We start from the raw sequence: 18,249 nt of genomic DNA on the forward strand, positions 1-18,249 counted from the left end.
CACAAAAATGAAATTACGATCAGTTGACTGTTCAGTGATCTCTGAATAAACAGGAATGGATGATCTTAGTGATTGGATCTACCTAGCTATGATAAGCTAATACACTACTCAAGGAACACACAGTAATACAGGCAAATTGACATAATTTGTCTAAAATGGACTATTCAGGTCAGTTCAGTCGCTCAGTCGTGTCCGACTCTTTGTGATCCGATGAATTGCAGCACGCCAGGCCTCCCTGTCCATCACCAACTCCCGGAGTTCACTCAAACTCATGTCCATCAAATCAGTGATGCCATCCAGCCATCTCATCCTCTGTTGTCCCCTTCTCTTCCTGCCCCCAATCCCTCCCAGCATCAGAGTCTTTTCCAATGAGTCAGCTCTTCGCATCAGGTGGCCAAAGAATTGGAGTTTCAACTTTAGCATCATTCCTTCCAAAGAACACCCAGGACTGATCTCCTTTAGAATGGACTGGTTGGATCTCCTTGCAGTCCAAGGGACTCTCAAGAGCCTTCTCCAATGGACCATTAGGAAAACATAAAATTGGTTATAGTTTTCTATAATCTAGCCCATGCTTAGATTATGTTTGTGTCTTCTCATCCCTACTCCTCGCTTCAATTACCACCCTTTCTTGAGTTAACAGTGTTAACAGTCTGGTGTATATCCTTTCATACGTAGACTGACAGGCTTTTATTTGTTTACCCAAATTAGATCATACTGCACATATTATTCTTTGATCCTCTTTCCAAAATATCATGGATATTCCTCTTCTAATTCATTTTAAAAATTTTATTTATTTGGCTGTGCTGGGTCTTAGTTGCAGCGTCCCTGACCAGGGATCAAGCCCAATGCCCCTGCACTGAGAGTGTGAAGTCTCAGCCACTGGACCACCAGGGAAGTCCCTCCTCTTCTAACTCTAATAACTAAAAATAGGTATACTCTAACATCTTAAATAAAAGTTAAACTATTTCATCTACTCTATTATTTAACTTATATATTACATGTAAATTACATAAAAATATTATATACTTTCCCATAGTTTGAATATACTATAATCCAAGCATTTCTAATTCAGGCTGTTTTCAGTTTTCACCACCACAAATAAAGCTGCCATAAACATTCTTGTGGTTACATTCTTAAGTACTATAGTCTCTTGCAGCAAAAGTTGGATTTGGGGATCAAAGTTTCCTAAATACTTTTTTCCAAATATCTTTAATTTTGATAAATATGAGCAAATTGTCTCTTTCCCTATAGTCTCCATAACACTGTTTCTGATCTTGTGGGGTTTTTTTTAGTTATTTATTTGGCTGCACTAGATCTAGTTGTGGCCTGCCTGATCCTTAGTTTCAGCTTATGAAGTCTTAGTTGCAGCATGCAGGATCTAGTTCCCCTTCCAGGGTTCCAACCAGGGCCCTCTGTGTTGGGAGTGCAGAGTCTTAACCACTGGACCACCAGGGAAATCCTTGTTTCCCTGTTATTTCCCTGTTACTTGTTATTTTTGCCAATATGCTAGACAGAAAACAGTATTTCATATTTGCTTAGATGAGGATTTGATTCCTGGGTCGGAAAGATCCCCTGGAGGAGGGCATGGCAACCCACTCCAGTATTCTTGCCTGGAGAATCCCATTGTCAGGGGAGCCTGATGGGCTACAGTTCAAGAGGTCCCAAACAGTCAGCCATTACTGAAGCAACTTAGCACGTACGCACATTTATTTGATTAATGAGATTGAGCATATTGTTCTCATTTACTGTCCATTTTAATTTCTTTTCCTAAGAGAGAGCAAAAAATAGTGGTTACATATGTAAATACTGGAGTTAGTTTTGCCATTCTGTACTCAAGTTATTTTGCCTTTGTGCCTCAGTTTTCCCATTTTTAAAATGCAGACAATAATAGTACCCACTTTTAGAGTTATTATGCAGATTTGATAAATTCATTATCTGAAAAAGTATAAAATAGGACCTATCCACATTCTTTGCCCATTTTTCTATGGGATTCTTTTTCTTATCAATTTATGGGGAGTTCTTTTCACATTAGGAATATTAGCCTTTTACTATCTTACTTGTTACAAACATATTTCCTTCAATTCTTTTATTATAATGTCTTTTAAAAAGTAATTTTTACAAAAAATTTATGCACTTAAATGACTACTTTTTCTTTATAGTTTGTTTCCCATATTGCTTAGGAAGCACTTTTTTACTCAAGGTTGTACAATTTTTCTCCTAAAATTTCTCTAAACACACACACACATATTAATATTTGAATTGTATCTTGGAATTCCCCGGTGGTCTAATGTTTAGGACTCCATGCTCTCATTGCTGAGGGCCTGGGTTCAATCCCTGGTTGGGGAACTAAGATCCCACAAGCCATGTGGTGTGGCCAAAATAAAAAATACCCACCATCAACAATAAATAAGTTCTATCTGGAATTTTTTCATATATGGTATAACACAGGGGTGGGCTTCCCAGGTGGCTCAGTGGTAAAGAATCTGCCTGAAAATGCAGACGATGCAAGAGACCTGGGTTCAATTCCTGAGTCGGGAAGATCCTCTGAAGAAGGGAATGGTAACCCACTACAGTATTCTTGATTGGAAAATCCCACAGACAGAGGAACCTGGCAGGCTACAGTCCACGGGTCACAAAGAGTCAGACACACATAATGCAGAGGATTATGCCAGAAATACTTCCCCAATGATGTGAAACACTCCCTCTGTACTACACTCTATCTTATACACAGCCAAAACCATACTCTTGTGGCTTTTTTTTTTTTTTTTTTGGTCTGTGCTGAGAAGCTTGTGAGGTCTTAGTTCCCAGACCAGGGATCCAACTGGGGCCTTGCAGTGAAAGTGAGGAGTCTAACCACTGGACAGCCAGGGAATTCCCTATGCTTTTGCTTACAGTTAGTCTTATAGTTAAGTTTTAACATTTGGTAAAGCAAATCACATTTTTCTTTTCATGTTCATGGTCTTCTTGGTTAATCTCCAACATATGAACTTAAAAAAGAAAATTCTTGTCCACTACTACCCTATGCACCCAAGGCAAAGTAAAACCAACTGCAGTGGGATTCTGATTCTATTTGCATTATTAATAGTAAATTAGGTGATTTGTTTTATATTAAGTCCTCCTATCCAAGAACATGGAGTCTTTTTTATTTAGGTTTTGGCTTATATCTTTTATTAAAATTTCATAATTTTGTTTCCTGTAGCTCTTGTGCCTTCCATTCTTGTTTTCTTTTTTACTTTGGTCTCTGTTATGAATATGATATTTTTCCCATCTCCAGTCTAACTAGACATTGCTTAGAGGAAAACTATAAATTAAATTTGATACCTTCATTCAGTCACTAAATTTTCTTGCTAATTCTACTAGCTTACTCTTCATAGGTTTTTCTAGGAATGCAATCGTATCGCCTTGAAAAATAAAGATGATTTTTTTCCAGATGTTTATCCTGGGAAGCTCTTTAGCTGTGTGACTGTGCTGCTATTTTCTGTAGATGCTACTTCACTGCAGGCAATTGCTGCTGCCCAAAGCTACTCTGCCATGGCCTCCAATGAGACAGAAGCTTTCTAAGCAAATATCCCATAATTGCTTTGTTCAAGTGTCATGGATGACAATACAATAGAGTGGTTCTTGGTCTCTCAGGTCTCACATAGTTCAATTCAAAGAATCATTAAATACATTCTTGAGCTCACTGCTGTAATCATACCTGTCAAGTTTCCCTTTGGTCTCTTGCAACAGAGTAAGTATGCCCTTATTCTGGGAGTCCTGTCTGGGCATACTTACTCTGATATTACTCTCTCTTGGAGAGATACACTCAAAGAACTTCTCTGACCAACTTAATGAGCTTGTTGGGTCACTTTCATTCACATTACCCAGTATTATCTTCTTTATAACATTAATCATATTGGTAGATGTATTACTTATTGGTTTATTATTTGTCTACCCAAGATAGACAATATATTAATACAAAACAATTAACCTGATAAGATCAGGGAATTTTAATGTCTTCCTCACCCTTTTACCTCTAATATCTAGAGTTGAAAACACCTAGCAGGTCTTCAGTAAATCCTTGCTTAATGAATGAATGTTGAGTTTTCCTGAAAGGGATTGACATCATGCTTAAGTAATTTTTTACACCAACTTTTCTGAGCATTGCTAAAGATGCAGGTAATTTTTTAGTTTAAGGGACAAATCAGATTATTTAAAGTGAATAAGTTTTCTGAAACTCAACATATAAAGAAATGCAAAAAGGGTTATGAGACCGTAACAAGAGAGATAACTCCCCAGGCAGGGATAGACATCTGTCCTTTTACCTCAATGCTCAAAGTTTGCATTTGTCGGAGATTAACTATGATCTACTTAATTGTTTTGTCGTTTTTTCGTTTCTGATAAAGGTTATCTGAATTCCATTTCAAATGCTGCAGCAATATGTTTACCACTTTTTTTTTTTTAATTTACTGTAACTGTGTGGTAAGTGAAGGGGAAAAGCTGCAGATCACTCGACCATCAGAAATTCAAGGCAAGTTTCAGCCCATATATTATCTTGTTTTAGAGGACTGATCAGTCTCCCCAAACGGCTTGACCTTACGGTATGATCTTATGAAGTAGTTTTTAGACCACTCTACCACAATTTACCAAGCCAGACGCATGTACGGTAAAACTATCAAATTGATGTCAAAAATCACTTGAGGCATTAATTCAAAGTTATCTATCTGGAAAGGCATTTTCAGTGGTTCACAGCGAGACGGTGGATAGGTTGGCATTGAATTAGCGTAGGCAATTTTGCTCGGACTGTGGGCAAACCTCCCCTAGCTCGCCATTTAACTTTTGTCCCCGCGTCTTCCAAGGCCGCGAAGATCTCGTATAGTGCTCTTTCCACTGCTCCAGGCCGAGGCCGACACTGAAACTGAGCCCAAAGCAGCTCTGCCTCGGCCCGGCGGGGGCGCGCTCGCCCGGTGCATTGTGGGCTCTGTAGTCCGGCCGGAACCTGTCCGCACCTACAAGTTCCAAGCCTGCTGTTCCCCTCCTCTGCCTAGACCCAGTCCCCTTCCGCGGCTTCCGCTGGGTCTCCCGGGTCTCGGGCGCGAAGTTCCGACAGGTCAGCTGTTTCCCTCCAGGGCACAGGAGGCGGAAGCCGGAGGGACGCGGGGAGGAGCTACGCGCGTGGGGGTGAACGCCCGCTCTACGTGCTCGTTCGCCTTGCGACCGCTGCGCGCGAGCCCGGTGTCTCCGCGGCGGGCAGCAGCAGCAGCAGCGGCGGCGGAGGTGTCGGTAGAACGCGGAGGGGGCGGAGGGAGTCCGCGGCGGCGGCGGCGGCGGCGGCTGCAGCAGCGAAATGGCGGAGACCGTGGCGGACACCCGGCGGCTGATCACCAAGCCGCAGAACCTGAATGACGCCTACGGGCCTCCCAGCAACTTCCTCGAGATAGATGTGAGCAACCCGCAGACAGTGGGGGTCGGCCGGGGCCGCTTCACCACCTACGAGATCAGGGTCAAGGTGAGGCCATCTTTTCCCACTACGGAGAGACTCCTGTGGTCCTGGCTGTCCGCCGCGGACCCTGGAGCGCAGACCTTCAAACGGCCACGGCCGCCCAGGCGGGGCCCCCTGCTGACATGGTGGGGCAGACTTTTCCACGGGCGGGGTCCGGGCCAGGGCCAGTCTTCGTGTAGGGCTTTCGTGCAGGGCTTGGATGGGAGCTTGTAGGGTGAGCTGAGGCCAGCTCTGGTACTTGAAGAAGGTACTCGGAGAAGAGGGCGTGGGTTGAGCGCCGCTGGCCCCTCAAGCAGCTGATCTGGGAATGACATTTGAGTTGGAAAGGGGTAGATCTTTCGAGAACACAGCCCTTCATCGGGAATGGAGCTATCTGTGACTGAGAAAGAGGGTTTGCGCAAAGTTGAAGCCAATCCGGTTTTCTTTTCCTGGAGACCATCCCCCCCCCACCCCCACCCCCGAGTTGGCCGAGCCAAGCTGATTCCTCTCAGGCCCTTCCGTGCTACCAAACTCACCTAGATTGCACGCTTTTCTGAACAGAACCTTAAGAAAGTTTACAAAAGCCTGTCAAATTTGGTAGGGCTGAGCCAGGTGAGAAAACGGTGATGGAAAATGATTGACCTTAGTATTTTGGGCCACAATTGTGCTAAAGGCTGAGGAGTGGGAAGTGTTGCCTGCCTCACAATCAAGACTACCACTGCTTTAAGAAAAGCCTGTTCATTTAGGGATCTTGCTCTCCTAATTTCGAAATTTGCACTTCACTGAATGAAAGAATCAGCTGAAGTAGAACCACATTTATAATTTCATAACCAGTATTTGTTGGCAGTAAGTAATTCAGATGATTTGAAAGATGCCAATTGAGTATAGTGCTTTCACTCTCACACACTACTTTAAAATTAAAGAATTTCCTCATGTATGGAAGTATCTTTAAAAATTAGTTACAGTGAAACGAATCCAGCTGCTAATGACAGTAACAAATTACTAAAAATTAAGCCTAAGAATTTGGTTTATGAGTAATCAAATTTTATGTAACAAATTACTATTAACATTTAAGTGGAATAATGTCTGATTAACGTTCTCATTTTTTGTGTGGTAAGATATAACAGAATATACCATCTTAACCATTTTTAACTGTACAGTTTAGTAATGTTCAGTTTATTCACTGTTGTGAAACTTAGACACTTAAAAATAATTTACTTATGTGTTGCTATAAAAAATGTAATAATCATCCAACTTAAAATAGAAACTAACCTGTTAAATGTTACAAGTCACCCTTGTCTCTCTAAGGATGTGTAAAACATGAGTCACAAGCAGTCTTGTTACAGCGAAACTGCAGAATCTGAATTCCAGTGTACCTAAGGAAGCACATTGTCACCTAAGCCTAGTGGAAAAAAATGAGGCATTTTTTCCCCCTTAACTTTTGGAATGGTTTTGGGTTGCCTTTAATATATCGCAGGTTGTAACTGAAAAGAACTTCTTTTACTCTCATTCATCAGCATATTTTCCTTTATTTCTTGTGCTACAGCAGAGCTTGGTATTCCTGTTTCTAAACTTCCAGAGCTAGTACTTCCTGTCACACAACTGAAGTGGAATCTCCTGCCTACATTTCCTCATTTAATAACTTTGTGTTTGTCATGCTGAGTTCTTACATAGTAAATGGACTTTAAGTATAATAACAGTTTTAAAAAAAAATTCATCTGATTTTTATTACCAAATAGCATATGTGACACTTTAAATTGTGCTTATGGTATTGTCATTTGTATTTTGAAGAAAGCAATCCTTTTTAAGAGTGATTAATAAGTTAAGGAATTAACAGAGTATACACACCTACACTGGTTTGTTAGATTATGTACACCAGATTGTTGTGTGTTAGTAACTGTTAAGTCATAAGTGCTTGTGCCTTCTAAGAAAATATAATTGAGTTTCTAGTCCTTATGAAATGTCATTGGGGATTCTCTTAATAATGTAATGTGTTAACTTAAAATGCAGGACACCGTATAGTAAGATATTAGAACTTATTTTAGCAGCATGTGATTTTTGAGAGTAATTAAGGTACAGCTGCCAGTGAGATGAATAGGTAAGTCATTTTGTCATTTATTACTACTTTTCTAAACTGTTCCTTCTCTCCCTAGCCCCTGCTGCTTGCCTTCTGCTGTTGAATTTGACACGTGTCAGACCATTTTATGTTCCAAAGTTTGGGCCCTTAAACTATCCTATGGTTACACTCTAATTTTAGTCTTGAGAAAAATGTTCCATTTTATAGAATCTGATTGAAATTACCCTAATTCACAGAGTAATTTTATCTGGATGATGGCACTTTAGAATGCAAGTTTCCCAATCTCCATTTATCTTTTGGTTTGAGGATAGTGTTTAAGACTATTAGGATCTCTTGATTATCTCTGTGCTTTTAAAAATAATTGATACAGTATTAATGTTTTTTAAAATCATTCTAATGGTAGGCATAGCAGAGAGCACCATAAATGATTAAAGGATTTGGAAAGCTCAGGTTCTAGAATTATTTTGGCATATTAAAGAGAAAACTGAAGGGGAAATTCAGTCACTGTTTATGAAGTTTGTGCTATAATGTGGCTTTAATTTTCTGAAGATTCTAAGTTAATTAAGGTGTATTGTACCTAGAGAAAACTGCTTTGAACCAGAGTTAATTTAAGGATTTTTCTTGAGCTCTGAGTTCAAAGAATAACTGAGTAAGGTACAAAATCTAAGGTCCACTTCCCTTCTGTAAAATAGGTGTGCTAATAATAGTACAGTTGGTTCTTTGTATTTGAGGATGCCGGTTCTGCATATGAGTATTCAACCAACCACAGGCCTAAAGTAGTAGGAAAAAAATCCAGAAAGTCCCAAGAAGCAAAACTTGAATTTGCTGCATACCCGCAGCTATATATATATAACATATGCATTGTGTGTTACGTATTATAAGTAACCTAGAGATAGTTTAAAGTGAAAGAGAGGATGTGCGTAGGTTGTATGCAAATACTAAACCATTTTATATAAGGAACTTGAGCATCTGCAGATTTTAATATGGAGGTGTGTGCGTCCTGGAACCAGATCCCCCATGGATACTGAGAGATGACTGTACCTACCTCAGAGGACTAAATGACATAATACACATAATTCTCTTTAGCACAGTGATTGGTATATAATAGGCACTCAAAAGTTGCTTCTTTCTAAATACAGCTACTTCTAAATTAAAAGTCATTGATCAGCTGACTACATTCTCTACATTAATGTGCAGGGGTGAGTTACTAAAATAATTTGATTTCCTTATCAAGAACTCTATTTGCGTCATTCCATGTGGGAAGCTGTGATGCCATTCAGAATGTAGTAAAATTTCACACTTAAGACCAAAAATATTTAATAGAAGTCTCCATATTTTAAGGTGGGGGCTTCCCACATGGTTCTAGTGGTAAAGAATCTGCCTGCCAGTGTGGGAGACCCAAGAGACTCAGGTTCAATTCCTGGGCCCGGAAGATCCCTTGGAGTAGGAAATGGCACCCCACTCCAGTATTCTTCCCTAGAAATTCCATGAGCAGAGGAGTCTGGTGGGCTATAGTCCATGGGATCACAAAGAGTGAGACACAACTGAGCAACTAAGCACCTAAGCACACACAGACATATTTTAAGGTAGTATGTTTCCTATGATTGTGCTAGTATTGATATTTTTTTTTTCAGTTTGAGATCTAATTGACATATAAAATTGTATTTAAGGTGTACAACATAATGACTGCTATATACATAAATGATTACCACAGTAATTTTAATTAACATTATCACCTGACATGCTTCTAAAAGTAGCTTTTTTAAGTTGAGGCATATTGAAACATAAAACTGAATAGTAAAGTTTTCTAATAAACCTTGTACCAGGAAAGATAATGAAAGTAGCATCTTGACAATATTTGCCATTCTAAACTTGTATTGGTAATTCTTCTCTGGATGAGTCCTCTCATTTTAAATTGAGTCATTAGTATTCTCTTCAGAAATAAATTAATTTTTAGACTTGTTTTTAGGGTTTATGTGAATTAATTCTTAAAGGGCTAAAATAGTATTTAAAAGAATCAAAGCATTTTGGAGCCGAAGGACATCTGCAGAATCTAGGTAGCTTTATCAATTGACCATGAAAAGTCTGATATACATCTTTGCTGCCAGCTATGGCTGACCTCCAGGATCTCTATCAGGGAAAGATAGCTTTAAGAGTCTGTTCTTACCTAACCCATCCCTTAATGTGGGGGGAGTGAGGCAGTGGCAGTTAAAAAGTAGCTCTGTTATATTGTGTTAAGGGATCCTGTTTTATATTGTTCATTTTGGCACATAAGGGAACCAAGACACAGAAAGATGTCTCTTACCCAACGTAAATCATTAATGTCTAACTCAAGTCAAAGTCAGGGCTCCCCTGATGGCTCAGACAGTAAAGAATTTGCATGCAATGAAGGAGACCTGGATTTGATCCTTAGGTCTGAAAGATCCCCTGGAAAAGAAAATGGCTACTGACTCCAGTATTCTTGCCTGGAGAATCCCATGGACAGAGGAGCCTGGCGGGCTGCAGTCCATGGGGTTGTAAAGAGTCCGACACCACTGAGTGACTAAGCACAAAGCTCGTGTGAGTATCAGAGTCAGGGTTGGATTTGAAGTATTGTGGTCCACATTCTGTATTGCTTCACAGCTTCAGTTCATTTAAACAATATATTAAAACCTTTTTTATCTACAGCCTGGTGTTGGAGAACCCTCAAGTGTCTGAACCTTTAGAAGGAAGTCTCAATGTTAGTGTCCTTGAGACCTAAGAGTTGACTGTTCATTAATCCACAGTAGATAAAATGCACCCCAGAAAAACAAAATAGCTGAAAAGAACTTACTGTTGAATTCTGTGCTATGATGAAATCATCTGAAGAAAAAGTGTGTTGTTGATTGGCTCAAAAGAAAAAGTGTGTTGTTGATTGGAAATGCTTATAAAAGGCAAGCTTCTTCTCGTGTGAAAGGTGAGGGAATTTATCACCTGAGTACCTGTTGTGTTCAAGACAGTTTGCTATATATGTAATTTGATCTTTGAGTAACCAAGCAGAGCAAATAATATCTTTGTTTTGCAAATGTGGAAGCTGAAGTCATTGTTGATCCTCATCTCTTGTTCCTCCCTCATTCTTATTTTAGTTTTGCTGAACTACTTATATCTCCCAAATAAGCTGACTACTATCCAGGCCTTTGCATACACTTCCTCCTCTATCTTGCTTTAGCAGCCTTATCTGGCTATCATTACTTGTCCTGCAGAACTCAGCCTTGCTTTTACCTTTTTAGAGATTTTGCTGATCCCTGGAATCTAGACTGGATTTCCTCCTTGTGTGTCCTTGTAGCCCTTTTAGGATTACATTTGTTTGCTTGTATGGGCTTCCCTGATGGCTCAGATGGTAATCCTGCAATGCAGGAGACTCAGGTTCAATCCCTGGGTCTGGAAGATGCCCTGCGGAAGGGAATGGCTACCCACTCCAGTATTTTTGCTTGGAGAATTCCATGGACAAAGGAGCGTGGTGAGCTTCAGCCCATGGGGGTTGCAAAGAATTGGACATGACTGAGTGACTTTCACTTTTTTTCCCTTTAATTCCTGTTTCTTCTGTAACCTTCTAGAGGACAGGGACTGTCATGATCACCCTAACTCAACATCTGACATTGTGCTTGACATGTAGTGGATACTTTAGGAATAAATGGAGTTTAGGAAGGTTGAGTAACTTGTCCAAAATCACAGCTATTAAATGGCAAAACTGGGATTTGAATATAGATTTTCTGATCTTCAGAGGCCATATTTTTTCTTTCACCCTCACTGAACATTCATTATCACCCGGGGAGCTTTTGAAATCCTTTAGATTCTTTTTTAATTGGGTTAGGGTGGGATTTGGGAAGTGGTAATTTAAAAAGCACCCCAGCAAGGGCACCTTACTGTTGTGCAGCAAGGATTATACCTGGTGGCACCAGGCTCTCTGTCTTTTGAGTTATGACAGGCAACAGAGAAGTATGAAAAAAAAAAAATGGAGCTGCAGTGGTTAGTAGCCTCAATGGGATTTTTAAAAAGGCAAATTCTAGGGTGGTAGGGGGAGGGAAGGGAGAAAAAGAAGCAGATCCTTACATGTAGCAGAGAGGAAAACCAGTGATATTGGCCAAAGATGAAAACTATTTTTAAAGGGGAGACAATTTAGATACTATCAAAGCATGCCAACAACTTAGCTTTGGGGGAAGGAGAAGCATTTACTACATTCAGCCAAGCCTGATCTTTTCACCCCTGTCTTATGCCATCCATGTCTGTATCCCTGTGTAATAATCATGAAAGTAAGCCAGAAATCAGGAAGAGACAAATTTATATACATTTAAGAAATCTTTGTATTTTAGTAGTATTGCCACCCTATACCTTTAAAGTGTAAAATCTACTAGTGCCTAATTTTCAGGTATTTTGGTGATTCCATGAGATTTTTCATCTCACTTTCACAATCATACTTAACAAAAAAAAGGAGTGAAATGTTATTTTTAGATACTTTTATGTTTGTATTATAATATGCTGCTACTTTGCCAACAAAGGTTCGTCTAGTGAAGGCTATGGTTTTTCCCGTGGTCATGTATGGATGTGAGAGTTGGACTGTGAAGAAGGCTGAGCACCGAAGAATTAATGCTTTTGAACTGTGGTGTCGGAGAAGACTCTTCAGAGTCCCTTGGACTGCAAGGAGATCCAACCAGTCCATTCTTCAGGAGATCAGCCCTGGGATTTCTTTGGAAGGAATGATGCTAAAGCTGAAGGAATGATGCTAAAGCTGAAACTCCAGTACTTTGGCCACCTCATGTGAAGAGTTGCCTCATTGGAAAAGACTCTGATGCTGGGAGGGATTGGGGGCAGGAGGAGAAGGGGACAACAGGATGAGATGGCTGGATGGCATCACTAACTCTATGGACGTGAGTCTCTGTGAACTCCGGGAGGCCTGGCGTGCTGCGATTCATGAGGTCGCAAAGAGTCGGACACGACTGAGCGACTGATCTGATCTGATCTGATCTGATGCTGCTTCCATGTAAGCAGAGCGAGCAGTTTTTTGACTATCATATAAGAAAGGTGGTATCTGAGAAAATCAATACTGTAATCCTGGTACTGCTGTTTATGGATTGCTTAGTTAAATGATTTAAAGCTTTCAGCCAAATAAGGTGTTCTTTTAAAGAAATATTTAACTTAGAACCTATTAGGACAGCATAGTAAAATATGACATATGGTCAGTTAAGGTATAGTTTGGGCTGTTCTCACAGAGACCTCAAAAACTGAGTTTATTTTTTCATGTGAAGAAGTCTTGAGCAGTCCAGGGCTGGCATTGTGACCTGACTGTGAGCTTCCTGGTATCACATCCACATTCTAGGCAAGGTGAAGGCACATTTCTGGCCCATTGCCACATTTGGCTATAAAGGAAGCTGTGGAATTTAATCTAGCTGGGCAGCCATGTGAAGAAAGGAGGAACAGACACTGTTCTCTGCTTCCACACAGTGGTAAAGAAGTAATCGGGTCTGTCTTCTAGGCTGTGGCACTGGCAACATTCTCCTCTTGTCTTTTTTTTCCTTTGTTTGCTGATGACTGAGATTTCAAAGTTTAGAGAAAGTTTATTTGATTTGTAAGAAATAAAATTTGAGCTCCTTTTAGTTTTGACATCCTTGAATGTAAGTTGGGTTTTGTTTGTTTGTTTTGATGTAAATAAATTTGATCCCTTCCAGAGAAAATTTTGGTGAGTAGAAAAAGGAGGCAGGCATGAAGACATGGCATGTTCGATAGAAGTACGTCATGGGGTCGAGTTTGGGTTAGAAGTATGGAAAATACATGATTAACTTTTTTTTTTTGCCTTCAGTGACTGTTTAAAGCTATGTAGGAGGTTTTACTTGGGACCAGCGTTTTAGTTGATGACAGTGAGTAATGGAGTATATTGTTTGAGCCATCTAAATGAGTGAGGTTAGTGTCTCTTACCAGGGAATCCTAGGAAGACAAGATCACTTTAATAAAATTACTTAGTGCCTAACAATACTGGAATGATCACTTTCTAATTCTTTGCTCTCTAGACTTTTATAAATGATGTAGCATCTCTGTTTCCTTGGCTTTCCTAAAATTATTCCACACCTGCCACCTATAGCTTGTTTACTTTCCGTTTTTCCCCTTCCTGTCCTTACGGGATGAGCTTCTCTGTTCTATAGTAAGTTTGGAAATTCTAATTCATTTAGAGGAACAAAGGAGCCTCAAAGTTCGTTTTCTTATGTCTAGTTCTCAATATCTCCTCTTTGCCATGATATTACGGATCATTTTCATGTGGAAACAAAGATAAAAGTCTTGTTGGCTAGGCATACTTCTGTGTATCACCAGACCTTTGTTTAAATTTACACTCAAAGATTTCCACCATATTATATAACAGAAAACAGTCTTAAAACACTGATCACTATAGAACAGGGATCAGCAGCTATGGGCTTACCTATTTAATGTTTTATTAGAACACAGCATATCTTTTAATATTTTGTTTACATAGTATTTACAACCACTTTTGCACTGAAAGGACAGAGCTGAGTAGTTTCAAATAACTGTCTTGCCATTTGGGAAAAAGTTGGCCAGTCACTGGTCTATATTTTATGTAGCTTTGGAATAGTGGAAAACAAAGCACTTGGAGAATCTTATTTGATTGTAAAGCATGGTCCTATTCTTGGGTACTGAATGAAATAGTAGGCGCCATTTTTTCCTTCTAAAGGTCGAGTTTTTGCAAAGACACAATCTAACCTTGTGAGTCATTACATCTACTATTCATATTAAGGCCAACCACAAAGAGTTTCAGTTTGTAAAACTAGTTTTCTCGCTTGAAGCCTTTTGTAAACTCCTTTGAATATCTAGAGAGAGAGAGTTGGGGCTGATAGAAACTGTTAGGTAGCTAGTTCATGGTGGTTTAGTTTCAGTTGATAAACCAGTGACAAAACTGAAGGTGGTGCCTGACAAAACTAGAGTCTGTTCTAGCCAGGATTGGGGTTTAGATATTTTCTAGCTCAGAATTAGTTGTTTCATACCATATCATCATTTAACGTTTTGTGTTCTTACATGGTAATTGTTTACATGTTATAGCAGTATGCCATTATTAAATGATTAAATTGGTATTAGTTGGACACTGATGTGGGTAAGTTTAATGTGTGAATTGTAGAAAGGGGTTAAGTTGAAAATTGAGGAACTGTGATATTAGTTCTCAAAATGGAACAATATAGTAAATTGATAGAATTTTTCTCTTAGTTTAAAAGGGCAGATGATGTTGATATACTTAAGCTGAAATAAATTGTAGACATTTTCACTTAGATGTTAGATATGGTTCTTATCTGTAATCTGTGTATTTGCCCAGTTTTATTTTCTTAAGACTCTAATCAGTTTTTTCCTAACTACATTTCTTTTTAGATTCAACTTAACATTTGAGTGGCTCCTGTGGGCCAGTTGTTTTATTGAGCACTTGGAATGCTATGGTTGGATGGTATCACCAACTCAATGGACATGGGTTTGGGTGGACTCGGGGAGTTGGTGATGGACAGGGAGGCCTGGTGTGCTGCGGTTCATGGGGTTGCAAAGAGTCGGACCCGACTGAGCGACTGAACTGAACTGGAATGCCAAGTTTAAAAAGATGTGGTTGCTGCATTTAGAAGTTCACACCAACCTGAAACAGGACTGGATGTTTTCTTTGATCAGTTTTCCCTAAAACTGTCCAATAAATGAACATTTATGAACCACCTAGTACATGCCAGTCACTGTGTTAATGTATGGCTTGCTCTTAAAGGCAGGAAGCTTATAGACTGGAACGTAGGGAGGTAGGTCAGTTTGATTCTATTCAGTTCAATTTAATGATACTACTTGGTGAAAACAGTCATAATGTTCAGTAGGAACCCAAGCCTGCATGCGGGACCAGGGGTGTAAGGGCAGAGAGAACAGCTGTCTTTTCCATTGTCAATGACCTGCCAAAGTCACACAGTATTAATACTGGATTTTGACCACTTTATGCCCTGGGACCTGTTGTTACTGTCTGGCTCAAATGTCTTTCCCTACCTCTTTATTTATGGTTTGTTTTATTTTAAGCATGTTTTGGGCAGTTGCTGTGTCTCAAGCTGGTATGGTAGGCACTTTATGTTTTCTTTGATATAGTTTTAGTTATCTGCCTCTTCTTAGAAACTGTAATGGCTTTTATTTCCACTTAGAACAGATCATAAAAATAGCCAGGGTCATTCTTATTTAACAGTCATTTCCTGTATCAGCCTGATCATGCTTTGTGATACAGCCATGAAAGTCTACCTGCTGTTCTCCTCTCCCATCTAACCCAAATGACCTTCTTTATTCCTCCTGCCAAAAGCTCATCCAGATACGTACACATTGTAGACTGGTTTTTCCCAGTAACCAATATTATGTCAGTTGCATAACTAACCACCCCAACTTAATGACATGCAACAGTGATTTATTTCCTACCATTCTGTGGTCTGGCTGGGCAGTTTCTGTGTGCTCATTTGTGCAACTGTTTTGAGCTGGAGAGCTGGCATGTCTGGCTGTCTGTCTCCTGGGGTGCCTTATTCTCTTCCAGATGGCCTCTCATTCTCCAGTAGGCTCTACTGATTTTCTTATATGGCAGTCTTAGAATAGCATTCCCAGAGAATGAAGATAGAAAGTTGCAAGACCTCTGAGTTTTAGGCTTAGAAAACTGCTTGTCACTTCTACCACATTCTCTTGCTCAAAGCAAGTCATAGGCTAGTCTAGATTCAGAGGTGGGGAAATAAACTCCACCTCTCAGATGAAAGTAGCTTCAAAGAATTTGTGGCAACATTATCTACCATACGTTACTTGTTAGGAATCTTCAAATGTCATAATTGGTGGCACCTGTGGCTTGGGTTATTGACGGTGCAGAAATAACTCCCCAAAGATTTCTGCTTCTTAATAACTAGAATCTGAATGTGTTAACATATGAGAATGTTACCTTTGGAGATATAATCAAATTAAGGATCATGAGATGGAGAGGTTGTCCCGGATTATCTGGGTGGGTCTAGTATAATCACAAGGGCCCTTATAAGTGAAACAGGTGGGAGAGTTAGTCATAAAAGACGTGACAGTGGACGTAGAGGTTGGAGTGATCTAATCGCTGACTTTGAAGATGGAAGAAAGGACCGTGGGCTGAAGAATGCGAGTAGCCTCCAGAGGCTAGGTAAGACAAGGAAGCATATCCCCTAGATCCTCCAGAAGGAATGCAGCCCTAGTGACATCTTGATTTGTCCCAGTGAGACTCATTTCAAGCTTCTGACCTCCAAAACCATAAGATAATAAATATGTGTTGTTTTAAGCTACTAAACTAGTGGTAATTGGTTAAAGCAGCAATAGGAAACTAATAATAGTGACATGGCCCTGTCTTAAAGATAATTTCCAACAGAAGGAAACACAATAGACTCACTCCAAGAGAATGAGAGTCAGTGGGGACTGGGCTCAGCCTGATTCTGAGCCTTGGTTATAGGCCACACAGCCTTATCTTTCTTATCTCCATCAGAATCTAGCACCATCAGCTCTCATTATCCCTTGCCTTCTAGTCTGCCAAGATGTTTTACCAAAGGCATAGAAAAACACTTTTTCTCATGGAAAAAATTGAATGTGTTACTTTAATCACCTGTAGAGGATTATTTTTCCAAACTATAGAGAAAATTACTAAAAGACTGTTGCTTTGGCTGTTCATGTGTAAGTCAAAATTAACAATGCTGCATGACTAGTGTATTTTTTAAAAAGATTTCGTATAAGAGAAAGAACCGCATAATCTTTGATTCAGTCATTTGCCCTTGCTGTTGTGATCTAGTGCCTTTGTGTAAGAGTGCTAACTTCTGAGACTAGACAAGTAATGTTCTGGGTGATGAATATCTTAGCTTATTAGCTCTTGATTAAAATTTAACTTAGAAAAAATTTCCTACTCTATTGTAAGGTCTTTGACCCTCCATAATTTCAAGCCTAGTCTTAAAAACACTAGTATCTTCCGTTCACTGCACACCTTAAGAGAAAAGTATTTTGACCTTTGCAACTTGTGATTCTAGGCCTCAAAGTCTAAAATATATTTAAGGATTTCAAGCAGTGAATGTATAACTATACAATTTCTTCAAATGTCACATATTTTTTTTGTTGTTTTTGTTTTGAGAAGAAACCTGAATCTTGATAAGGCATTCATTCAAAATGAACAAAAACAATCTTTTGAAAACTCCTACGTTGATTTGTGACAATAAATTTTTAAATATCCAATTATGAAGCCCATAAAAATATGTATCAAACATATGGTACCCAGAGTTTCAAGAATGTCAAAGCTAACAGTATTTTAGAAGGATTGTAATTATATAGAATCTGATCAAACAAAATTAAGAAAAATTTTATAGGTTGAAGTAGGACATCAGTTACGAATATACTTCAATAGATTATTTAGAATGAGTATGTTCTTCAATTTACCTTTCTCTAGAACTTCTGATATTTTTGTCTAAAACAACTTTAATACAATAGCCATTCGCTATATTGGGGTATTTAAAGTTTAAGATTCAAATTATCAGACGTCTCTTTGTCCAGTTTTCTTGGCATTGACGTTGACTTGTATGATTTGTCTAGTTGACTATAGTTGATACTGGCCTCAGATATACAGGATGGCTCATATATGAAGGGGCCAGTGCACTCAGCGCTTTTTAACCTGTGATTTTGTTTTGCTTTTTAACCTGAGATTTTGTTTTGCTTT

The 18,249-nt window shown here is 39.3% G+C and overlaps 1 protein-coding gene across 1 annotated transcript in view; it reads left to right on the forward strand.

The window, feature by feature from the left end:
* The first annotated feature begins 5,111 nt into the window (after nt 1-5,111).
* The window catches only part of SNX3 (sorting nexin 3), a 47,312-nt gene continuing 34,174 nt past the window's right edge, over nt 5,112-18,249 (forward strand). Inside the window, exon 1 of the mRNA XM_061427659.1 lies at nt 5,112-5,488. Within this exon, the coding sequence (XP_061283643.1) occupies nt 5,327-5,488 (162 nt within the window). The 5' untranslated portion in view covers nt 5,112-5,326. The remainder of the gene's footprint in view (nt 5,489-18,249) is intronic.

Source organism: Bos javanicus, chromosome 9 (genome assembly GCF_032452875.1).
Source record: "Bos javanicus breed banteng chromosome 9, ARS-OSU_banteng_1.0, whole genome shotgun sequence".
In the NCBI taxonomy this organism is placed as follows: domain Eukaryota; kingdom Metazoa; phylum Chordata; class Mammalia; order Artiodactyla; family Bovidae; genus Bos; species Bos javanicus.